General features: G+C 50.0%; 1 protein-coding gene across 1 annotated transcript; it reads left to right on the top strand.

Annotated features, from left to right (window-relative positions):
• Nucleotides 1-9,810: 9,810 nt before the first annotated feature.
• Nucleotides 9,811-25,107, top strand: POGK (pogo transposable element derived with KRAB domain). The gene is made up of 5 exons (XM_082702700.1): nt 9,811-10,983; nt 12,396-12,529; nt 17,467-17,593; nt 18,596-18,694; nt 19,941-25,107. The coding sequence occupies exons 2-5, from the start codon at nt 12,398-12,400 to the stop codon at nt 21,410-21,412; spliced, it is 1,830 nt and encodes a 609-aa protein (XP_082558826.1). The 5' UTR covers nt 9,811-10,983; nt 12,396-12,397; the 3' UTR covers nt 21,413-25,107.
• The last annotated feature ends 704 nt before the right edge of the window (nt 25,108-25,811 follow it).

The raw sequence follows: 25,811 nt of genomic DNA, 5'->3' as shown, positions 1-25,811 counted from the left end.
GAAAATTGGCTCTGTTGAGATGGTCCCACTTAAATTTTCCGGTTTTCCTGATCACTGCTTTCTAGTGAACTGAGAATATCGGGATAACTGCCTAGTCTGGCAATGAACACGTAGCTACTCTTTCAACACCCCTGTCGTGGTAAGTGCACTTGCAGCACGGTGGCCTGATAACAAGGTCGCTGTGATTTGTAATGGACCAAAGCGGCCAGACAATACATAAAGGACCAAGTGCCCCCCCCACCCCGTGTTCTGATGAAGCTTTCTTCAAAAATGTTGGAATTTGAATTTCACATAATTTTCACATATTACAAAATATTATTATTTGATTTTCCCTCACATATACCAAAACAGGTGCTGGTCTGTTTGGGCCGGAAATCTGGAACTGGCAGCCTCCTAGCCTGGCCATCCTCCAGGATTCCTCTGTGTCCCGAGGGGACCAGACTGGGGATGGGGATGCTATCCCTGAATTCTTTACACCCCTGAGGGTGGCACTCAACTCTGCCGTTTCCCTTGATGCAACATTCACTCTCTGGGCCAGGGGTACACTTTGGAGCCTCGGTCTGGCTTTCCTTTCTATGGTGAATTTCACCCCATACGACAAGGATCCAATATATATTGAGGATTTTTGCATCAATTTTTTAAGGGATATTGGTCTGTAGTTTTGTTTCTTGTGGTATCTCTGTCTAGCTTTGGTATCAGGATCAATGCTGGACCCACAGAGTGAGTTAGGAAGTATATCCTTCTTGATTTTTTGGGAAGAATTTGAAAACAAATGGAGTCAGTTCATCTCTAAATATCAGGCAGAATTCGCATTGTGAAGCCAACAGATTCAGGGATTTTCTTTGCTGGGAGGTTTTGGTTACTTATTCAATCTCCTTACTAGTTATGAGTCTGATAAGACTTTGTCATTCAGTCTTTGTAAGGTTTCTACTTGTAGGATTTGCCTGGTTTACCCAGGTTATCTGATCCGTTGGCAGATTACATTACTGCCTTATAACCCTTTTCATTTCTGTACGATTAATGGTAAGATCTCTTTCATTTCTGGTTTTAATAATTTGAATGTTCTTTTTTTTCTTCCATTAACTTAGCTAAAGGTTTGTCAACTTTATTAATTTTTTTGAAAAACCAACTTTGGGTTTTGTTGTTTTTCTCTAATGTTTATCCATTCTGTTTTATTTATCTTGACTTTATCTTCATTATTTCCTTCTTTCTGTTCACATTGGGTTTAAGGAATCTTTTTTCTAGTTTCTTAAGTTGTAAATTTAGGCTGTTGATTTGAGAGCTTATTTCGTTTAAATATTTCCCTCTTCACACTACTTTCACCACATCTCACCACCATTGTATGTTGTGTTTCCATTTTCATTCATCTCTCAGTATTTTCTGATTTCTCTTGTCATTGGTTTCTTTGGCCTGAAGGTTGTTTAAGAGTGTGTTACTTAATTCCCACAACTTTGGGAATTCTCATTTTCTTTGTTATTGACTTCTAACTTCATCCTATCGTAATAAGAGATCTTTTAATCTTTGAGACTATTTTTGATCTGACCTCTGGTATATCCTGGAGAATGCTCTGTGTTCATTTGAGAAGAATGTGTATTATCTTGTTCTTGGGTAGAGTGTTCTGAAGCGTTTCTTAGATCTAGCTGTTTTCTTGTATTGTTCAAGCCTCCTATTCCTTATTTATTTTATGTAATTTTTCATGTTTCAATTTTTTATTTAAATTCTAGTTGGTCTAAATATAGTGTAATATTAGTTTCAGGAGTAGAATTTAGTTGTTAATCCCTTACAAGTAACACCAGGGCTCATCCTAAGTGTTCTCTCAAATACCCATCCCCCACTTAGTTCTTCATCCCACCCATGACCTTTCCAGCAACCCTCAGTTTGTTCCCTATAGTTGAGAGTCTCCCTCACGTTTTGTTTCTATTTTTCCTTCTTCTATGTTCATCTGTTTTGTTTCTTAAGTTCCACATGAGTGAAATAGTATGGTATTTGTCTTTTTCTGACTGATTTATTTCCACTTAGCATAATACCCTCTAGTTCTACTCACGTTGTTGCAAATGGCAAGATTTCATTCTTTTTTTGATGGCTGAGCAATGTTATGTTGTATATATACATATGACAACCTTTTTTTTTTTTTTAAGATTTTTATTTATTTATTTGACACAGAGAGAGATCACAAGTAAGCAGAGAGGCAGACAAAGAGAGAGGGAGAAGCAGGCTCCCTCCTGAGCAGAGAGCCCAATGCGGGGCTTGATCCCAGGACCCTGAGATCATGATCTGAACCAAAGGCAGACGCTTTAACCCACTGAGCCACCCAGGCACCCCTATCTATCAATCTTCTTAATCAGTTCATCAGTTGACGGACCTCTTTCCATAGTTTGACTATTGTTGATAATGTTGCTATAAACATTGGAGTGCATGGATCCCTTCACATTGTTATTTTTGTATTCTTTGGGTGAACACCTCATAGTGCAATTGCTGAGTCATAGGGTACCTCTATTTTTTAACTTTTTGAGGAACTTCCAAACTGTTCAGAGTGGCTCTACCAGTCTGCATCCACAAATAGCACACGAGGGTTCCCCTTTCTCTGCATCCTCGCCAGCACCTGTTTCTTGTGTTGTTAATTCCAGCCACGCTGACAGGCAGGAGGCGGCGTCTCATGGTTTCGATCCGTATTTCCCTGATGATGAGTGATGCTGAGCATCTTTTCATGTATCTGTTTCTATTCTTATCTTCTGTGTGGTTGTTCTTCTGTCCATCATTGAGAGTGGGGTATTGAAGCCTCCAGCTATCATTGTCTTTAAAAATAAATAAATAAAAATAAAAGTGCTTCTAAGTTCATGATGAAGATGTTAGTTGAAAGATGCTATCAACTCACATGGTTTCACTGAATTAAGTAAATGGCATTTTCCTTATGCTACGTTTGAAAACGCCTCTGTCTTCCTGAGAGCTGTTAGTTGAAAGATGGTTTCTACACAGAGTTGATTCATTGTGATAAGTATATGGCACTTTCCTTATGACGTCAATGCCACTCCCAGGCAGCACATCTGATGGCCTTCCCTGGGGTCTCGTAAGCAGCTGCAGTCATACAACAGTTTGACTGGGAGCTGGCCCTTTTCTGATGGCCTCATCTACAGATCTTGTGGCCAGTTTGGGCTCTGTACCCTGATTTTCCTCCACGTTGTCCCTCTAGCAGGACAGCACGGACTTGTTTCCTTCACAGCTGGGCTCCAAGAGAGCAAGTGTCAGTACACAGGTGCTTGTCAACCCTCTGCTTGCTTCAGACTTGCTCATGGCCTGTTGGTCAAATAAGCCCCATGTCCAAGTCCAGAGCTGATGTGGAAGGGGACCCGTGGGTGATTCCCGAGAACCATCACTTAGTGCGGCACGGAGGGCAGTAATGGGACATTCTACCGGAGGTATCTAAGATGCTGGCTGATATTGGTCATTAAATTAGCAGCATTTAGCAGCACAGGTCATTCATCTAGCAGTACTGCTGATGACCTTGGCAAGTTCTATTGTCAGGGAGAAAACATGACTGGAGAGTGTTCAAAAGGAAGAAGGAGAGAGACACAGGAGATGGTGAGAATAGGCAACTCAAAGAATTTTGTGGCAAGAGAGCAAAGAAAATGTACATGGTGGGAGACATGATATAGAGAGGAGTTTTGTTCTGTTTTGAATGACAAGTCAACATAAAGTATCATGTCATCTGCAAGAGTGAAAGTTTGACCTCTTTGCCAATTTGGATACCTTTTATTCCTTTTTGCAGTCTGATTGCTGCGGCTAGGACTTCCAGTAGTGTATTGAACAATGGTGGTGATAGTCGACATCCCTACAGCATTCCTGACCTCAGGGGAAAAGCTCTCAATTTTTCCCTGTTGACAATGATATTTGCTGTGAGCTTTTCATACATGGCTGTTATGATATTGAGGTATGTTCCCGCTATCCCTACACTGTGGAGTTTTAATCAAGAGAAGACACTGTGTTTTGTGAAATGCATTTTCTGCATCTATTGAGAGGATCATGTTTCTTGTGCTTTTCTTACATTTTAGGTAGTTTCAGTACATGCCTGATGGGATCCTTAAAGTTCTAAACCTCAAGCATGGTAAAATCATTTTGGCCATGAAACACTTTAAAGTGGATGTTAATGGTTGCCCTATAAAAGTTATAGAGAAATAAACGTCCTATGAATCATCTTTTGGGTCATTTTATGTTGGTCAAACCAACATAAAAGTATGCGGCAAGATTTTTCATTCAAAACAGAACATGAGAGGAGAAAGGTCTGCAGGAAAAGCGGACTCCCTGCGGATCAGGGAGCCCAATGTGGGACTTGATCCTGAGACTCCAAGATCATGACCTGAGCCGAAGGCAGTTGCCTAACCAACTAAGCCACCCAGGTGCCCAGGTTCAGAGTCTCTTATGGTTTGCCTTCCTTTCTGTTTTTATCTTATTTTATTTTCCCTTTCTTTCCCCTATGTTCATCCATCTAGTTCTTAAATTCTACATATGAGTAAAATCATATGGTATTTCTCCTCTTATGTGCTCTCTCATTCTCTCTCTCTCTCAAATAAATAAATAAAATCTTTTAAAAAAGAGAGAGAGAGAGAGACTCTGAACTCTAGGAAACAAACTGAGGGTTTCCAGAGATGATGTAGGTGGGAGGAAGGGATAACTGGGTTATGGGTATTAAAGAGGGTCTCTTTTTGTAATGAGCAGTGGGTGTTATTTGCAACTGATGAATCACTAAATTCTACCTCTGAAACTAATAGGAAGAAAAAAATGAAATTACATTGGTGTAACACAAAGAGATGGAAGTGCTTAAGAAATGTGAACCACGGAGTTTGTTATACATCTAATTGGATTTGTAGAATTTCACTTGATAACAAAGGAGAAATAAAGTTATTTTCAGTTTAAAAAAAAAAAAAAAGAAAGAAAGCAGAGAGTGGGTTTTAGGCATGACAATAAGCTGAGAGATTAGGAAGAACCAGTGTGAATGGGTTCTACTGAGCTATCCCCACAACTAGGGTAAATGAAAACGAGCTCTTGACCTGGGCCAGCCCTAGAAGGAAGGTAAAGTAGGAAGTTTCTGGAGTCTTATTCCCAATTCTGTTTAAAAACTCTCTGGCTGGTCTGACATGTAAAAAGCTTGGAAGTCATCATTTCTATCCTCACAAAAAGAAAAAAGCTCCCCCCCCCCGCAAAAACGCTAGAAATCCTCAAGTCTTAGATACGTTAGGAAATTGAAGTTACAGGAAACATTGTCACCCAAAAAACTGGAGAGTCTAGCACATAAAAAGAATCGTATTTTACCAGGAGCAGAAGCTGCAGCTGGAGCCTGGTAGGAAAACATATAGGACAACTGACTGATTACTGGACACGGAGCCTAGTCTAGCTTGAGAGACAAACATGTGCAACCCCGCCCCCCCTTGCCCCCATCCCCCACAAACTCTACTGAGTTTTACGTGCAGTAGCACCACCAAGTCCTCAGGGTGAATATGGAAGAAAAATTCTCCTGTACATTCTTCAGGGGCAGGGGGAAAGTAACCATTTAAAAATAGGCTCAGGGTGCTCTGTTCTCCTTGAAAAAGGTCTGCCTTCATGGGAAACTGTCTACCAGAGCTTAAGCAAATTTGGTTTCCCAGAACCTAACTGACCTGGGGAAGGGGAAATACCCAATTCTGGCCCCCTCTTTCTATCCCATTTAAAGGGGAAGGAGGAGGAAGCTGAGAATCAGAGACACAGATTCACTAGAACATTGAGACCTAATCATAGATTATAGGATAGTCCTCTTCTATCAATAGCTCGCCATAATAATATATATTGTATAGTAATAGAGACTTGGAGCTAAAAGAACTGCAAGCCTCGGACTTTAAGAGTCTCTAGGGAAATCCAAAGACACTGGAAAAAATTTTAGCTTCACCTACAGCAAAGAGTAAACACAGCCCAATTCCTAGCCAAAAAACATTCCTTTTACCCAGTAGATTATGTTTGGCTTCCAACGAAGATTATAAGTTATGATAAAAGTCAAAGAGCCCAATTTGAAGGCAAAATAAGTATTAGAGTCAGACTCAGATACGGCAGAGATTTTGGAATTATCAAAATGGAAAGCTAAAATAACTCTAATTATTATGTTGAGGGCCTTAATGGAAAAGGCGTATAATATGCAAGAACAGATGGGTAATGTCAACAAAGAGACGAAATGCTAAGAAAGAATCAGAAGGAAATTCTGTGTCAAAAACACTGCAAGAGAGGTGAAGATTTTTTCTGGTGGGCTCATCAGTAGATTGGACACAGCCAAGGAAAGAATCAATGAACTTGAAGATATGTCAGTAAAACTTCCCAGATTAAAATATAAAGAGGAAAAAACCCAGGAAAACAAACACAGAACCATGAGAAAATTACAGAAGGTGTAATACACCCATAATGGAACAACCAAAAGAGAGAATAGAACAGAAGAAATACTGAAGTAATAATAGCTTAGAATTTCCCCCCAAATTAATGACAGATTCCCAAATCTCAAAAAATTTTCCACCCAGAAAAAAAAAAAAATCTATGCCCAGGAATATCCTATCAAGCTCCATAAGATCAAAAACAAACAATAAATCTTGAAAGAAGCCAGAGGAATAAAGACAACTTTCCTACAGAGAAACAAGGATAAGAATTACATTGCACTTCTTTCCAGAAACCTTGTCAACAAGAAGAACGTGGAGTGAAGTATTTCAAGTGGCTGAAGAAAAAGCATCCCTGTGGTGAAGACAAAAATCTAAGCTCTCCTATTCATGTGTCGAGTTGACGTGCTCTGTATCTCTCTGTCCCTTCTCATGTAAATGTCGCCATGTAACTGATTCTAACAAATAGGATGTAAGCAAAAGCCATGTGTGTCACTTTAAGGCCAAGAAAAGGGTGTGCCTTCTCCATTTTCTTTCCCCTTCACTCTGGTGGATGAAGAAAACCACAAGGTCCCAAGGGTGTGACTGAGCCGCAAGATGGAAGGAACCTGGGTCCCTAAATTGCAGCATGGAAGAAAGTCACCTGTAAACCAAGAATACCCACAAAGAGCTGTTAAGTAAAAAGATTAGATTTCTATTGTTTGTGCATTTATACCTTTGGGATCTGTTTGTTACAGCAGCTAGTACTATACTAGTTATTACAATTCTCTTTCTCCTTTTTCTAGAGAAACCTCTGAGTGTTCCTTAACCCTGTGACGTGCTTTAACCACATGCTTTTTCTCCAGGAACTTTCTAAGCCCTTTCAGGAATTGTCCAAATCAGGGTTTCCCTGACCATTTATCAAGATCTCTCAGTACTATTTTGAGGCTCTGCTGGGAAATAACTAAAGTTTAGGTGGTATCTTATCTTTTGAGGTTCCAGAACCCCAGGGAAAAGAAAGATCAAGTTGGCAGTGACTTCCCCCTCCCAGCAATTTGGTTCTTCCCTCCCAATCTAGCATTTCCATGTCCAACAGATGAAGATTTCCACCGTGAAATGGCAATTCTCCTTTCCCATGCCTCAGAGCAGCCTGTGAAGGCCAATGCTGGGAACTCTTAAGTCCAAGGTTGCCCACTGACACTGTCTCAATTAGCTATCACCATAAAAATCGTACATAAACAAGCCACCTCAGGACTTGATCATTTAAAACAAAACAAGAATCTCACATCTTCATTGGATGGCTGTGTAGAAAAGGTCTCATTCCAGAGCCTAGGCTGGAGGGATAGTGACTACTTAGGCATGGTTTTGTCATGGTAGAGGACAAAAGCTCCCCGAGGTGCAAGTGGAAGCATGTGAGACCTTTCAGTATCTATGCTCAGGCTTACCTGTAGTCACATTCAACTGGCCAAAGCATGTCATATGGCCAGGCTGAGTAAAGGGCATCAAGGTCCACTCTGCACACATGAGGCTTACCAGGTATCATGTGGGGATGAATTAATTCAATCTACTGCAGTCCCTGAGAAATGCAGCCATAGGAGGCTAGTAGCTATGCTTACCTAAGGTCCATGGGGCCTCTACTGAAGGTCAGAAGTGTGTATTCAGGGCACCCAGGCAGCTCAGTTTGTTAAGCGATGGCCTTCAGCTCAGGTCATGATCTCGGGGTCCCGGAATCACGTCCCGCATTGGGCTCCCTGTTCAGCTGGGAGCCTGCCTCTCCCTCTTCCGCTCTCCCTGCTTGTGCTCTCTGTCAAATAACTAAATAAAATCTTATAAAAAAAAAAAAAAAAAGAAGTGTTTATACACCAGGAGACACTATGAATATTTTGCGGGATTCGGGCTCTGTAGAATCCCTGACTTATGTACCACAATAATTGGAGGAAATATGAAGTCAGACCAATAGCATAATTAAAGAACCATCACGTTAATTTCATAGGTGCTCTGTTCATATTTAAGTACCTACTAATAGAAACCCATTCTATTGATCATTAAAGCCATGCACTGTCTCGAAAACAGGCTTCAGTCACTCCTCATGCAGACTAAGATCAAGTCTTAACAGGAACGGAACTGCTGAGTGATAGAACTGAGGGGAAGCTCTGACACTATCTAGCCGGTCCAATTCCCTCTTTCTGAAGATGAGGAAACAGAGGCAGATACAAGCAGCCTGACTTACAAGCCACTTAAATACGAATGCCGGCCCTGTATTGTGCCCACCCCAGCAATTTGTTCCTGTGAGAAAGTTTCGTTGGCAATTACGGACTTGTACTAAGGTGGGGGCCCCATGACAGTAACTGAGATCACGGGCCGTGGGTTCCAAGTCAAGAATTCAGGGGGGTTGGGGCTCCTGGATGGCTCCGTTGGTTAAGCATCTGCCTTTGGCTTAGGTCATGATCCCAGAGTCCTGCGATCAAGCCTAGTGGCATCAGCATCAGACTCCCTGCTCCGTAGGGAGCGTGCTTCTCCCTCTCCATCTTCCTCTGCCCCTCCCCCAGTTTATAGTCTCTCTCTTTCTCTTAATTAAGGTTTTTTTTGTTTTTGTTTTTGTTTTTTTAATAATGGTGACCCATTGGGTCGACCTCTTCCTAGGAAAAACCCAATCAAAGCTGCATATGAACTTCAGGGCTCTCAGCCTCTAAAACCCTAACATAATATTCCTCTTCGGTTACCTCATAACCCATGTTAATACTTTTTTTTTTTTTTTTTTGTAAGCAAGGGATGCTTATTGCCAACGATGCCCTAGTATCCCCCTTCCTGACATTCTCCACTTTTCCATTTAAAGTAGTCCTTCCTCAGGTGAAGATGGAAATGTCAATCACCTTGAGCTAAGACATCACTCCTGCTCTAAAAATGCTAACGTCACACACAGGGAGCACTGTCATAACAGGGAGGCAAACCATAAGGGACTCTTCACTCTAGGAAACAAGCGGAGTTTTGCCGGAGGGGTAGGGCAGGAGCAGGGTCACTGGGTGACGGGCATTCAGGAGGGCGCCCCAAGTAATGAGCACTGAGTATTACACACAACCGATGAACCCCTAAATTCTACCCTTGAAACCAACACCCTCTACGTTAAGTAAATTGAATTAAGTAAAAAGTAATAAAAATTCACAAATAAAAGTAGCTGTTCATGAAAACAAACAAGAAGTGCTAACATCCTCTTCTCTCCGGACATTTGAGTCATGTTCTTTGTCCGTCCGTTAGACGTTTCTCACATCGCATGTCCGGCCGTGTAAGACCCGCACAGCTCCACGCAGCCTGTCCCCGGCACAGAGGAGTGACCTTCACGTCGAAGTCCATAGAAATGGCCGCAAAAACCGGGGGAGAGAGATTTTCCCAGCGGCTGCTTAGATCACAGGCACAGTCGGCCAAGTCTGAGGAAACCCTCCCTGACCAAATGTTGGTCGCACTGCGCCGCCCCCTCCACCAGGCCTCCGCCTCGGGCGGCCCACGTGCCCCTCCCCCCACAGCCGGAGAGCCGCGCGGCGTCCGTCTACGCAGACCCCCGGCCGGGACGTGCTCCCGAAGCCTCGTCCCGACCGCCGCTCCCGCGAGCTTCCAGCCCGACGCCCCGCGCCGCCCGCGGGCTCCGCGGCCCCAGCTCGTCTCTGCCGCTTCCGAGTCGAGCCCGTCTCGCCCCCCGCGTGGTCGTCTCCACGCCGGCTTCGTATTTCTGAAGAAAGCCCTCCTGTCCGTCTTACCACACGCGCCGGGATAATTGTTTTCTTTCACGACCCCCCAACAAGAACCCAGACCCCGAGTCTTTTTCCGGAGCGGGACGGGCTCCGGGGCTCGCGCGCTCCCCGGCCACAGCGCGGGCGTCGGGCGCCCCGCGGCACAGCCTCCCCGGCGGCCTCCTGCACCGCCCCACGCGGGCGGCCGACGGCGGCGCCTCAGGAGGTTCCTTCCCGGCGGCCCCGGAGCTCCGCACCCGCGCCGGCCCGCGGCCCGCCGGGCTTCCCCGAAGGCCCCGACCCCCTCCTCGGCCGCCCCACCCCTCGCGGGTCCGCCCTTCCCGAGGCCCCCCGGGAAGCTCGGCGCCGGCGCCTCGGGCGCTCCCGCAGCCCCGGAGGACCCGGCGGGCGCCTCACGGCCGGCGAGAGCAGAAGCCCGGGCCCCGCGGCCTCCCGCCGCCGAGGGCGCACACGGCGCGCGGAAGCCGACGGCCCGCGGGGTGGGGGTGGGGGCGGGGGGAACCGAGAGCGCGGCGGGCGCGGCGGCGCAGGCCGGTCCGCGGGAGACGCGGCGAGGGTCGGGCGCTCGGCCCGGAGCTCCGCGACGCGCCGAGCGGCCGGAAGCTGCGCGGGGAGGAGGGTCCGGAGCGGCCGCGGGCGCCGTCCCCCCGCGCCGCCGCGGCCGCTGACATCAGCCGCGCTCCTCCCCTCGCTCCCAACACCCTCAGCTCGCGGCCGGACCCTCCTCCTCCCACCACGTGTCCTCCCCGCTCCCTCCCGAGGGGGCCGCTCGCACGGGAAGCCGGAGAGGCGGCGGGGATGGCGCTGTGACAGCGGGGCCGGAGCCCTCGGCGTCTCCCCCCGCGGCCGCGGCCCCGCGCCCCGGCCGCCCGGTGAGTGCGCGCGGGCGGCGGGCGGGCGGGAGGCCCGGGGTGGCGGGGCCCTTCCCGCGACTCCGGGGCGGCTCGGCGGCGGCGGCGGGGGCGGGGGCGCGAGGCTGCAGCGGCGGCGGCCGCCACCGTCTTTGTTGCGGGCCCGCCCGGGTGGCAGGCGGCGCCGGCTCCCGCCGCCCGGCAGGTGCGCCAGGGCGGGGAGGGGGCCCGGGCGGGGAGGAGGGCTGGGCCGCGGCGGGAGGCGGGGGCGGCGGGGGCGCTCCCGGCGCGGGACCCGGGAGAAAGGGAAATGGGACAAGATGGCTGGAGAAATCCGAGCGCGCCCGGGGGCGCGGCGGCCGCGGGCGGGGCGCGGGGGCCGTGGGCGGGTGGGCGGCGGCCCCGGCCGCGGGCGCCTCGCGAGGGGGACACCGTCGCTGCCGGGCGGTGTCACCTCTGCCCCCACCTCTTGCCCAGGAGCGGGCGGGGGAGGCCGCGGCCAAGTTCGGGCCCCAGCTCCGGAGACCTGAAACCCGGTCCGCTTGCCCCAGACCCGTCGCGTTCGCCCGTCCTGTTTGGAAATCTCGAAAAAGCACACTTGGAACTCTGGAGGCCTCTTTTCTTTGGAAGCCGGGTTGGCTACGGCCCCCAGGATGCACGCTCCCTCACACCTAGCAATTGCCCGCGCCCCTAGAGGGCAGGAGCGCGGCCCTTTGTACTGGCCTGCTGTTCTGGCCCGAGAGTGTTTGCGGCCCAGAGGCATTTCCCTGGGGGGCCGGGGGGGGCGGGGTAGCAGATAAGCTGCACCTTCTTGGGGATCCAGGCACACACCGCACTACGTGTCACTGAGTCTGGGGCAGAATGACTCTGTTTTCTGCACCAGCTCACGGCAGAATCTTTGGCTTTGGAAAGCCCAGGTGATGGGTATCCCGGGCCCACCAACCCTCCTGATGCTAATCTGGCCCGTAGCCACACCTGGCTGAGGAAGTGTCCTATCTGGATCCAGACACCTTGGTGGGTGTCCCCTTTCCTGCCACTGATTTCATGTCTGAGCGGCGCCGGCTGTGAGAAAGTTCTGTCGTTCACAGCTCTTGAAAAACCTCTTCCAGGAATGTTTACCCACCGGCCTGTTCTGCCCCTGGGTCTCTACAGAACCAGTCTGGTCTCTTCCCCAGGTAGCTTTTTTAACTATCTGAAGGCAGTCGGCTGTGCTATCTGCCTGCAGCCCCTCTTCTCATAATTAAATATGTCACCTTCCAGCTTCCTGGTGCTTTTCCTAAATCCCTTCCTCTCCAGGCCTGACTCCATTCCTTCCCTTACTCCAGCCTAAACAGGGCTCGGGGCTGAGAGGTTTGTGCACACTAAGTCACCCCCATCCTGGGTTTTGAAGAGTTCACACCAGCGCCTTGATTTTTCTCAACTGAATCTTGCAGACATGGAGTCCACAGCCTACACTCTCAATCTGACCCTAAAAGAAGAAGAAGAGGAAGAAGAGATTCAGAGCCGGGAACTGGAGGAGGGCCCCACAGATATGCAGAAAGTCCGGATCTGCTCCGAGGGTGGATGGGTAAGTGAGAAGGTGTGGGGTCCGCACAGCTGGGAGGAGAGAAGCAGGCCTGGGAGCCACGCTTGTTTTAAGTCTCCTCCTAAGGCAGGCATAGGAAGTAAAAATAGCGCAGCCCAGCCCGGTATGTTTGCATTCCTGAGAAAACAGTCCTGTGGCTTTAAAAGGCACTGTGGAGAATGGAAGAGCCGGTTCGAGGAATGGTCTCTCATCATCATTCGGATTGGAAATCCAAGAGGCAGAGAGCTGATCTCTCTGCTGTTCCCCTGAGTCCCCTGTACCTGCTCAGTGCCAGGCATGGTGCAAACCAGCTACCGAATCGCCGGGCTTGCTGATCTCTGGTAAAGAAAAAAATTATCCTGACGCTTGTGACGATGATAAAGAAGGCTATTCAGGACTGTTGCGATAGGTGTCAAGACTGTTGCAGTAGGAAAGAGAGCTGGGGCTCAACACGGAATACAGTGAGACCAGCGGGGATTTCTAGCCAAGGAGCCAGAGCGGAGGGGTCAGTGGACGGAAAGTTACTCAGGGGAGATATCAAGAATAGGGGGATTCTTGCTAAAGGCCGGGCTGGGCAGGCTGGGGAGCCCGCATGGTGGCCTGGCGGAGAAGAGGGCTCAAGGAACCTGAGTTTGGGAAGGAGAGAGTCTGCTGCTAGTGGAAGGGACCCCTTTGAAACAAGACTTGGGATGTTGAGCTGACATGCAGAGAGCTTCGGGACGGGAGGCCAGTTGGTTCTCTGTGACCGCCGCTCGTGATAGCATGCACAGGGGAGCTGCATTTCCAGAAGAGTGTGGTAGAATTAGAGTGAATTTAGAAAAAAGTGAATGCAGCACAGTCCATCCTAACCCCATCCTAACCCCAGCCTGTGGCAGGTCTCCGTTGTGGCGCAGCGCTTCTGTGGCCTTGTGCCATGGGAGCTTCTGGACATTTCAGGGGGGAAATGTAGGTGTAATGGGTGTTTATTGTTATGCTTGGGTGTGGTTATTCACAGTACATACTAGACATCATGCCGTTTGGGCACAAACAGTGAAAATCTTAAACATGCAACAAATTGACATTCCTTTTCCCTGCTTAGTTTTATATGTCGACGTTATCAGTAGCCACTATATTCTTTGTTTCCAGTAAGAGATCTGTATTCCTAGAATCCTAGTCCTCCCAAATGTCCAGTTTGGCTCCTCTCCCACACAGGGGAACTGGGGAGCAGAGGGGTTATCTACTCTGCCCCAGGGATACACATGTGCACTGGTATTTGGTCTTAAAAATGCCTATTGAGCTGGACCCTGTGTGTGTTATGTTATACCTCAATCAAAAAAGAAAAGAAAAACAATACAGCACCAGGCTCTGGGCTCATAGTCTGGCTGTCTAGGCTGCACTGCCCTTGTCTTTTTGTGTTGTTCTCTGCCTGTCCCAGCCTCCTCCCTGGTTCTGCTCCCCCATGGCCGGGGAGACTTTGGACGACAGGAGTCAGTCCCATCTAGCCTGGAGTGAGACCTCAAGGCAGGAGAATCCTTGGGCTTTAAGGCTGAATCGGCCAACCCAGAACATCTAAGTAGTGTGGATGGGGCCTCACTCAGGCTGGAGAACTCAAGAGGCTCTCAGCAGAAGGCAGGCATGCCTTCTTGAGCAGTGGGTAGCTTGACTCCCAGACCTGCCCCCTCCTGGGAACATCTGGCAATATCTGAAGACATTTTGGGCTCTCGTGACTTGGGTCAGCTGCTAGGGAGAGACCAGGGACACTGCTGACCACCTACAGTGTGCAGGACAGCCCCCCGTCATCCATCAGTGCTGAGGCTGACAACCCGGCGTTAGGGTATTAAACTAGGGAGAGAAAGGAAATGAATCTTCCTTAGATAGGTAGTTTGGTTGTAGAGAGTGGGCTTAGGGCGATCAATAAAAGCCTTTCCGATGTAAGACCTGTGCTATATATTAGGATAACATTTCATAGGAGACTTGGAGTTTCAAGAAGAGAAAAGGAAAAAATCTTTCATGAATTGAGTAGCCCTGGCCAAGGAAAGGGAGGAGGCCTGCACTCCAGACACAAGGAGGCCCGAGCAGGAGCCCCAAGAGGAAAGCTTGTGGGCAGAGTTGGGAGCAGCTCCCGCGGCTCAGTGGCCTGCTGAGAAGCCTGGGCTTTGGGATCAGACTCTAACTTGGTGACTGCCAGCCAGGTACAGAGCAGCTGCTTCCTCACCATAAAGGTAGGGTAGTGGGTCCCATTTCTTTATGTTATGTAAAGGATTCTGTAAGATACTTAAACGTGTAAGAGGGACTGCCCCTGGTGCCCGGTGTCCAGCAGACCCTCTCCCTGTGCACCGGTCACAGCCCTTGGCCCTGAGCTCCCTGCCACCTTCGCTGCGTGGTTCTGCCGCGTCCTCAGCGAGGCTGTGTGGCGTCTCCGTGCTGCCTGACGGTGACCCCTGGAGGGGCACTGGACGCCAGCTTGCCGGCAGAGCAGGGCCGCACACAGCCGAAGGAGAGAACGTGTCTGAGGTGTCCTGCTGTTCTGAGGAGAGGGAAGGGGACAGGGATTGAGGGTCCCTACCTGGGAGGCCGGAAAGGGTGTCTGGGCGTTGGACACAGGCTGCCTGATTCCTGAGTGTTGCCCAGGGCCGGCCCTGTTTACCTTCTGCTGTGCTCAGCCCGATGAAAAGCCTCTGGAGAGAAGGGAGGCTGCGCCACGGGGCCTGGCTGAAGGCTCGCCCCGTTCTCACAGAGGCTCGCTGTGAAGGGACTGTCCAGCCACGGTACTGTGTGTCTCTGGAGCATAATGTGGGCTTGTTTGAAGAGCCTCTGGGCATCAGCTGTATGAGGACATGAATCTGGCCCCAGCCAGCCTCCAGCTACCTTCTCGGGGCTTCAGGGCTCCTGATGTTCTTACCAGGCCGGGGACGGGTTACCTTTGTGAGTATCGATAGACCCTCCGAAATGACAGGCTTAGCCAGTCCTGTGCCCCATTTCATCAGCACAGGGAAGAGGACTATAAATAGGTATGGCCTAGATCTGGAATTTCCTAGGGAGAGAAAAGGCCAAAGAGAGAGTTGTCCAAAAGCCTGGGAAATGGGAAGGGGCGGGGTGGGAAAGTCCCGGCTGCCTGGCTTTCCAGACCGATGAAGCCCGAGGAAGACCTAGCGATCCGAGCCCTTTTCCTTCTACTATTTCACGCGTACTTCAAAGAGGAGGCTTGGTTTTGTGACAGACAACATTTCATGATTCTTTGAAGCCGTTCTGAGTGGAACAAGAGAAGGGAAAATCGGATATTGTTTGCTTAAATCACAAACACATTGTTCAGTGATCATGATCTACAAGAAGTGTCCTAAGTGTGGGGAGATGGGGTGGGCATAGGTTTGCGCTGAGCGAACTTGTGTACCAGCGGGAGAAGTGGACACGGGACCCGGAAGAACTCTGCGTTGTGATGAGGGCCGCCCTGCTGTTGAGCTCAGAGCGCCACGGGAACGTGTAGGTGGGCACACAGCCCGGGGCAGGGCGGGCTTGCTTGGGTGTTAGCCAGGCCAGGAGTGGGGAAGACCTCGGAGCCGGGGGGCGAGGGGAGAGCCACGTGCAGGGACCTGAAAGGTCAGGGTGTGTTTTGCTTGGGACCTGCAGGCATGGAGTCCTGCTGTGCGCGGAGGTGGAACAGAGTGGAGAGCTGGTCACCGGGGAGGCCACTTTGCTTTGTAGGGTCTGTAGCCTGGAACTCAGAGAGTGCTCGGTCCAGACCTAGTGCTGCCGTTCATTGGCTGTGTGACTGTGACTGACAACAGGGCCTCTCTGAACCCATTTCCTCCCGGATTAAATGGGGTTGTTGGAGAAAACAGATGAAGCAATTACAGGGCCTGTCCTAGGAAGTACTCCCTACATAGAGGGTGCCCTGCGAGTGGGAAGGGGGGATGTGGACTTTGGGAGTAAGGAGAAATGCCAATGTCCAAATGACTGAGGGCTGGACACCCAAAGAAGCTACAGGCTGTGCAGACACTAATTTTCTAAGCTGATGAAAAACGGTCTCATAATCACTCAAGCTCTGGACTCAGCCTTGGGGAATAGCTTTGAAAGCCACAATACAAAGGAACCAGCCTGAAACCCAGTGATTTCTTTACCGCTGACATGATGAACTTCAGAGTAGGACTTTGAGTGGCTGAAAGGCACAGCACGATAAAAAGAAGAGCGCACAGCTGAGTGGACGAGAGGCCGCTGGGTTGGCGGCCCGGCTGCCCTTGGGGGCCAGTGCCCATTCCCACCGCTGGGGCGGGGGCAGGGGGGAGAGGAGTAGAGCAGCCTTCTCTGTCCTTAGGGCTTTCTGCGGAAGGTCTAGGCATGAAAGCAAACCAGTTTGCTCCAGTATCTCATTACATAAATTTAAGCTCTAATTAGCTCTTCTTGCCTCCTACTCGTGCTCTTGGAGATTAGAAAAGGCCAAATGAGGCTTCTCGCTCACTGGCTCCTCCTGGGCTTTGGGTTCTGAGTCAAATGGTAGGGCTGGTGCCCCTGGAAAGGAGAACGGGGCGCAGGAACACCTCCACACTCCAACCCTGGGCCAGGGATCTGCCGACTCCAGGAAGGCAGGGGCTGGCTGGGCCTGTTGCATTGGTGGGGGGTTGACTCAGGGGGTTTGGGGCAGTTGCTCCGGGGCCTGCAGTGGGGGCTGAGCTGGGATCACCTGTCCCTGCCGCATGTGTCCCAGCCTGGTGATCTGGTGATCAGTGCTGGGAAGCTTTTCTTCTTGAGGTGCTGCTCTCCTGATCTGTGGACCGAGGCAGTAGTAGACACTCGGCAGGGCCCATGAGACCTGGGCCGTGTGCTTGTTTTGCCTCTAGTAGCCTAGCAAGTGTGGACAGAGCATGTCCCACAGGTCATGGCCCCTCCCCTGTGAAATGAAGGTATGTGAGTCTGTATCTGCATGTGCCTATTAGTTGTTGAGAAAGGCCTGTTCCCTGTTTCAGGTGCCCGCCCTATTCGATGAGGTGGCCATATATTTTTCCGATGAGGAGTGGGAAGTTTTGACCGAGCAACAGAAGGCCCTCTACCGGGAAGTCATGAGGATGAATTATGAAACTGTCCTGTCCCTGGGTAAAGCTTTGTTTTCCTTTGTCTCCTGGAAGCTCGGAGCCCAGAGAGTTGTTCCCATGTCTCTTCTCTGGTGTGTCCGACATCCCTTTCTCCTGAACGTGGACTCTGTCTCCTCAGTGTCTCTGCCCATTTAATTTCCTGTTTTTGATGTAGGCAGGATATAAATATTGTGTCCTTCTACCCAGCAACTTGTGCCGGCTCTCCGAACTCTGCTTATTTAACCCAGGCATTCACATTAAAACGTCATAACCTGGGGCCTCTGGGCAGCTCGGTTGGTTAAGCATCAACTCTTGATTTCAGCTCAGGGCATGCTCTCAGGGTCGTGAGATCAGAGCCCCGCATCAGGCTCTGTGCTCAGTGTGGTACCTGCTCAGTTTTCTCTCTCTCTCTGTCTGCCTCTGTCTCTTTCTCTCCCTGGCCCTCTGCCCCTGTACCATGTACCACGTGCACATGCGCTCTGTCTCTCAAATAAATAACTAAAACTTAAAAAAAAAAAAAAAAAAAAAGACAAGACCAGACCTCAGAAATGTCAGCAGAGGTCTGGGCCTGTGTTTCATAGATTCCTTAGGAGGGAAGGCTGGTCTCCTTACTGCCCTGTCAGGCCTCAGCCCCTTGGGAACGTGCCCCCAAAGACTCCTTCCCTCCAGCATTCATAAGCCATGTAATAAGAACGGAGCCAGCTGGGGACATTGCCTAGTCCGCACATATATGTTCCAGAATGTTCGTCCGCCCACTTCCCCACTCCACGCGGTTCGTTTTGTTGTTGTTGCTGGGACCAGCCCTCGCTAGCAGAGATCCATCAGTTCCCTTGGACAGACATACTTCCTATCATATCTTTTCTTTAAATACCCCTGAGCCCCTTTCCCCCATCTTTTATACATTTCCACATCGAGAACGGCTTGTGCATGGGAGGGTATTCCTCAAGTATTATAAAATACTTGTTTCGGCGGTGCTGTGAGACAGTAACACACAGCTGTTGCCTCTTTTATTTCCTGTAAACAGAATTCCCATTCCCTAAGCCAGACATGATCACTCGGTTGGAAGGGGACGAGGAGTCTCAGAATTCTGACGAGTGGCAGCTCCAAGGAGGACCTTTGGCAGGTACAGCTAAAGCACTCCAGCGTCCGTCCAGTGGGAACACGGTGAAGCTGGAGTTTCTTTCCATATACGTAGTGTGGGTGTTTGAGAGTAAGGCAGGGTTATGAGGCAGGAAGATGATGGGCTTTGGGATTTTAGAATCTTCTTGCCAGTGCTGCGTGACCTTAGGCCACTTCATTCACCTCTCTGAGCCTCCGTTTCTTCCTCTGTGCACTGTGGATAACAATGGCAGTGTGCAGCGTGCAGGAAGCACCTAGAAGCTTCTGGCGTGTGGCCCAGAGCACGTCCTGGGTGAAGGAGGTCCCCTCGGCAGTGCAGCACGTACCTCTGAAGACCAAGGAGGATAATGTCACAAAGCACGTGGCCAGCGTTAACCTCCCCTGGTTTCTGGTCCATTCCACCTTGGGTAGGAAAAGCAGGAGCAGATGCAGTACATATGGGAGCAAGTGTGTCTGAGACGCTCACAGTCCTTTGTCAGGCGCCGTAGCTAGGAGGGTAGTAGTTGGTAAAGACAGGTTTCGAGCAGCCAGTGGTTTTACTCACCTTCTCTCTCTAGCTAAGAGTCTAAAATGCCATAGTTCATTGATTCTAAGACATTCCTCTGCCCCCACTTTGTTAATATCTCTGAAATTAAGAACGCCTGTTAGAATTAATGGCATTTTCCCCCCTTTTTAATGGTGTGTCTTGCAACAGGTGGCACCTGAGTTTTGGTGAGAAAGGATAATTTTCCCAAGCACTATTTGGTTTCTGTGACCACCTTCTAAATAGACACATACAGTGAAACCCAGTTATGACGTTGGTGGGAAGGAACTAGTTTTCTGCCTTAGAGGCTTAACTGTGCTAAGTATGGTTTTGCTGTAGGTTTTCTTGGTTTAAGGGGTGTGATTCGGACCATGATGCATCTAAATTCTGTATTGTATTATGGTGTGTGGGTTATATTCGGTTTTTCAGAAACAAAAAAGTATTTGGACCCAAACATGGCCCACAAAACAGCTAATGGCGTGACCCACGTTGGGTACCTGTATTCAGTTCCCGACTCTGGCCCTTTCGAGCCCACCGACCTGGATGTATTCGCTTCTGGGCGTCCGGGAATTGGCAGATGAGGAAGGGCTTAGGGATGCTGTCTGTTTTAGAGTTCCTGCTCGGGTGACCCTCAGGCTAAGACCTTCCCGGCATCGACCCCATGCCGGGGATAGGCCGGAGGTCCCGCTAAGTGCTGTGCTCTCTGCCCCTCCCCGTTTGTCCGCAGAACCCGAGGAGTCGGAGGTCAAGGCCGCGGACTGGGCAGGTCCCGTGAGCGCCGCCTCGCAGTTTCCCCAGCCCCAGCCCCTGGACGGGCTGGGCCTGCGGCTGCCCCGCGACCTCACGGAGCTGCCCGAGTGGAGCGAGGGCTACCCCTTCTACATGGCCATGGGCTTCCCGGGCTGCGAGCTCTCGGCGGACGACCTCGCCGGCAAGTTCCAGTTCAGCCGGGGCATGCGGCGCAGCTACGACGCGGGCTTCAAGCTCATGGTGGTGGAGTCCGCCGAGAGCACCAACAACTGCCAGGCCGCCAAGCAGTTCGGGGTGCTGGAGAAGAACGTCCGCGACTGGCGCAAGGTGAAGCCGCAGCTGCAGAGCGCGCACGCCATGCGCCGCGCCTTCCGCGGCCCCAAGAACGGCCGCTTCGCCCTGGTGGACCAGCGAGTGGCCGAGTACGTCAGGTACATGCAGGCCAAGGGCGACCCCATCACCCGCGAGGCGATGCAGCTGAAGGCCCTGGAGATCGCGCAGGAGATGAACATTCCGGAGAAGGGCTTCAAGGCCAGCCTGGGCTGGTGCCGGCGCATGATGCGGCGGTACGACCTGTCCCTGCGACACAAGGTGCCGGTGCCGCAGCAGCTGCCCGAGGACCTGACGGAGAAGCTCGTCACCTACCAGCGGAGCGTGCTGGCGCTGCGCAGGGCGCACGACTACCAGGTGGCCCAGATGGGCAACGCCGACGAGACGCCCATCTGCCTCGAGGTGCCGTCGCGCGTCACGGTGGACAACCAGGGCGAGAAGCCGGTGCTGGTCAAGACGCCGGGCAGGGAGAAGCTCAAGATCACGGCCATGCTGGGGGTCTTGGCGGACGGGCGGAAGCTGCCGCCCTACATCATCCTGCGGGGCACGTACATCCCGCCCGGCAAGTTCCCGAGCGGGATGGAAATCCGCTGCCACCGCTACGGCTGGATGACCGAGGACCTGATGCAGGACTGGCTGGAGGTGGTGTGGCGGCGGCGGACGGGCGCGGCGCCCAAGCAGCGCGGGATGCTCATCGTCAACGGCTTCCGCGGCCACGCCACCGACTCGGTCAAGAGCTCCATGGAGAGCATGAACACCGACATGGTGATCATCCCCGGCGGCCTGACCTCGCAGCTGCAGGTGCTGGACGTGGTGGTCTACAAGCCGCTCAACGACAGCGTCCGGGCCCAGTACTCCAACTGGCTGCTGGCCGGCAACCTGGCGCTCAGCCCCACGGGCAACGCCAAGAAGCCGCCCCTGGGTCTCTTCCTGGAGTGGGTCATGGTCGCCTGGAACAGCATCTCCAGTGAGTCCATCGTCCAGGGCTTCAGGAAGTGCCACATCTCCAGCAACTTGGAAGACGAAGATGACGTCCTGTGGGAGATCGAGAGCGAGCTTCCAGGAGGCGGGGAGGCGCCCAAGGAATGCGAGGTGGAGGCGGCAGCGGAGGGCAACTGACCTGAGGGGAGAGCCCAGGTAATGGGGGGCCCCAAGGACGCACTTGGCGCCTCCAGTCACAGCCCTCTTCGGGTTCCCCAGACACCCCTCCTCTTGCCGCTACTGTCTCCTGTTCCAAGAGCTCTCTAGCCTGGGGTCAGGGCGCCACCGACACCCGGCCACCGGCTTCTCCCTGACCTCAGCCTGCGGTTGCCTGGCTTATCTGTGGGTGTTGGACCCGAAGCGCTTGTACTGTACCTAAAATGAACAGAGTCAGCTACCAGAATAGTTCCTCTGAGCGCCGTCGTGCTCAAATTATTTGGGCCTGAAAGGATATAGTCTGACATTGCTCATTTCAACAAAAAGTTTTGTCCTGAAGCCAACTTTCTTCTTTCCCTTATAAATCATGTTGAGCATTTAGGGCCGGGTTATGTTATCTGATGCCCTTGGAGCGACTGTGCTCCCTTTCTGGGGCCTGTAGGGCCGTCATGGGGGAGAGCATGGTGCTGTGGGCCTCGGCTCTCCGTCCTGGAGTGGTCCGCAGAAGCCCACTGGGACGTGAGAACGGTAGCTTAGGCTTGCTTTTCCCTAGGAATTCAGAGGTGTTTTCGAATGTCATCTTAGTCTCCTAGTGACCTTCACATGGATGGAGGGAGCAGTTGCAGTAATTTCTTGTAGTCCACTGACGTCTGAAGGGAGAGATTTCTAAATTGAATCTTTGCACCAAAAAAAGAAAACAGGGCACATATCTAGGACTACAGTGAGTAAAGTCCAAGGACTAGGACAATAGGCCTGGAATTTTCAGAGTTGAATATAGAAGGGGAGCAGCTTTAAGAGGAAGTGGGGGGTGGGACTGACAGATGACACCGGTGACGGTTCACCAAAGTGAACAAGTGGAGGGGAGCCTCCACCCCCCCACCCCCACCCCCCGCCACATACACAGCTCGAGATGAGAGAACAGCCCACCAGGTACAGATTCATTTTACCCTCTTGCTTTCATTTGCCTAATGGTCAGTTCATTTGTTTCCAGAGACACAGTTCAATATGAAAGATCATTCCTCCTTTCACAGAGGACCTAAAACTATTTTGACGTTCTTCGTCCTTCTGTAGTGTAACTACCTGGTTCCATCCTCCTTGCTTTTTTCTCGAAGCAAATGCTGACAAGTCTTTCGTCCTGCTCCTTGCTGTATTAACTCCAGGAGAGACTCCGTCTCCGCCCCTGCCCCCAAACCCAAGTGTACTCATGCTGCTGGACTCCAGGGCGGTTCGGAGACCCTCGGTGACCGTGGAGCCCGGGAGGGGTTCTTACTGTTGCATTCGAATCTCCGAAACTGCTTTCTCCCACCGCGTGTCCCCTTCCCTTTCCCGCCACGAACTTTGCCTCCCTTTTCTGCTAACCACTATACAAATCAAACTTGGGCTTATGGTTTTTCATTCTTTTCTCATCTTAGCTTTTTTTCCCCTTTTATGCATTTTTTAAATTTCCTAAGCTCTTGCTACCAGAAGAGGAAAGGGAGGAGACAGGGCTAGGCTGCAGCTGGGAAGGTAGGCGTGTACGCCTGGTATCATTCGTGACTTCTTGCCCGGCGTGACCACCAGCCAGCCCTCTGTACGGTGTATGCCGTCTGGTGAACAGAAGACGTGAGGGAAGTAGTTAGGGATGTCAGTAAACAGGAGATTTAGGAGGGGACAGATGGGCATAAAATTGCCCTTTCCTCATCTGTTTGGAAATCTGACTAATGGAATAATTATGTTCGTTAAAATGTATACGATTTCTAAAATCCAAGGGTTATTTCACACTGAGGTTCTGTTTTCCAGCAAATGGAACTATTTGAAACAGGTGAGGAGGAGAATCCTCGAGAAGATTCCTCAGTGTGGATGCACAGGGTGCAGCAAAAGGCCACAGGGCTCTGGACAGCAGCCTGTGTACCCTATCCTGTGACATAGCCCAGCCCCGCTCCCCATCCACAAAGTGTCAGAAAAGGTGTCTGGGACCCTTGATTTCAGCAGAGACGATGATTAGGGAAGAAATGGCTTCTCTCTCTTTTTTTTTTTTTTTTTTTTTTTTGAAGAGACTAATCCATGTGTCCATCAAAAAAACAAAAAACAAAACAAAACCTGTAAATATGAAGGAACAAAGGTATTTCCTGGAGAAGAGACCATTTATTCAACACCAACAAGAGACTCAGATGGGCCCAACTCTGCTGGTGTCTGTCCTTTCTGTGGAGCAAACCAAGTCAGTGTTTTCTTTTGCCTTTAAAAATGCTTCCAAGAGTAGAACCTGTATCCACACAGGTCAAGACTGCAGAGAAGGTTTTGTGGAAATGACTCCTTTATGTATACCTGCCCCTCACAGATTTCCTCTTTTGGAAAAAGGAGATACTAATGATAACAAAATCCAGATACGCTGGCCTGGCGCCAGCAGATGGCTTTTCTAAAGACAAACTAGGTTCCAGGAAGATACAGGTTAGAATAAACTGTGCTGTTTTATTTATCTTCCCAATCTGATTGGCAGCTAGAATTTTTTAGGATCCTCTTTAATGGCCCCACTGTGTCGTTAGACTTAATGATAGGGCAGCACTTGGTACACAAGCTCTTGTGTTTCTCGGCTGCCTGAAGACAAAGTCACCGTAAATTATCTGCTGTCTACATGGTACGAGGCTCCTTGACTCATCTGATACTTGTTTTGTTGACTTCTTTAATATTTTTATCACGGGGGTATGAGAGGACATGGGCCTTTAGCCACAGCTGTTTCAAGACTTCTAATCTCCTCCTATCCCGCAGGAATAGATGGGAGGTCTTTGAATTTTTACATTATTACAGTAATTTGCATTCCCACGTAAGCTGTTACAAAAACATTCCTTCCAAGCTCTCTGTGCTACAGAAAACATGCCAGGACCTTATAGACAAAGCCATTGCTAGCAATGTCATTCCAATGTCAGCTCTGAATAATAGACTACCATAACCACTTTTCCTCCCCGTAGACTCAGCTCATTTATCTATTATACTGTTCTGGGCATCTTGAAACACCTATTTCTACTCAGGTACTCATTTTCCTATTAGTGATTCACCTTTCTCGTATTTTTAAAACCAGTTTTCCTCCAAGGGCACGGGGGGATATTTCACTTAGTTTCTGGTAACTGAGTAACTTTCGGTATGTGAATTGTTTCTCCCCATTTGCTTTTACCTGTACTGAATTCCTTGTTATCTTCAATGGCATCCAGATCCAGCTACTTATCATTCCAGAAGTTTCCATCCCCTCCACTTCGACTTAATTTATCCTCTACTGTCCTGGTTCCTGGCCCTTCCTGTTTATGTTCTGTTTTACTTGTTTCAGGAGCTTAAATGATTTTATAAGACCTAATTTTGGGTTCCTGCTTTGGAGCCATAGTTTTCTTACAGAGAAGAGCAGAAAATGGGTTCAACTCCTATTTCATTCCACCAACACCTTCTTGAGTCTCATCATCAGCTGATAGATGATGCCTTACAGGTTGCATAGCACTGGAACTTTCCTAGAGTAATGGCTCTACTGTCAGGGTTTTTCTGGGCTCATTCTTCCACTGACTTAATTATGATCTATGCTTAACGGAGTCCCAGTACAACTATTTTGCAGAACGGCTATTACCCTAGAACTACTATAGCACATATTGAGACATAGATGTACTTCCCAGTAGGTAGAAATTGACCCCGACAATAAACTTTGATAATAAAGACAATAGGCTATCATGGTTTTATTTATTATTTACCTGCTAGCATTGTGAAAGGTCACACTTCAAACTATGAGTTACACTTTATTCTCCATTCAGTTTGGGGTGTGTGTGTGTGCGCGCGCACATATGTATATAATATCCTTGAATCGGAGAAGTGTCTGTTCGTGGGTCGGCAATATAAATGTTAGTGCCTGAGGACAGAGGAAAGAAATCCGATATATGTGGTTTTAAACTGAATTAAAAGTCTGGGGGTTGGCGGGCTGAAGGGAGGTCTGGCATGAAAAGCTTTTTTCTTTTAAAGATTTTATTTATTTGAGCAAGCACAAGCAGAGGGAGAGGGAGAACCAGACTCCCCACTGAGCAGGGAGCCTGACACAGATCTCGATCCCAGCACTCGGGGCGCCTGGTTTTACATAGTGATACACCTGTAGCTAAAAGACAATTACTGATGGTCCTGCCAGGAAAAATTAGCTTTAAGTCTGAAATTATCTCGTTTCTAACAGCTTTTTCCTCATTGGGAGAGTTATTTTTCTAAGCGCTTGGTAATAAGCAGTCACGATTTCACTCAGGATCCCAGAGTTGGCAACAGTTAAGAGTTGGAGCCAATCTTTGGTGGAACAGAGGTGTTCAAATCTTTCAGAGACTCCCTTGAAAAATCCCAAGTATCCCTCTACCTTCGATCCCACCTCTCCACTTTCCAAAATGATTCT

This window comes from Mustela nivalis (genome assembly GCF_964662115.1).
Source record: "Mustela nivalis genome assembly, chromosome: 16".
In the NCBI taxonomy this organism is placed as follows: domain Eukaryota; kingdom Metazoa; phylum Chordata; class Mammalia; order Carnivora; family Mustelidae; genus Mustela; species Mustela nivalis.
This window is presented reverse-complemented; position numbering and strand designations above follow the sequence as displayed.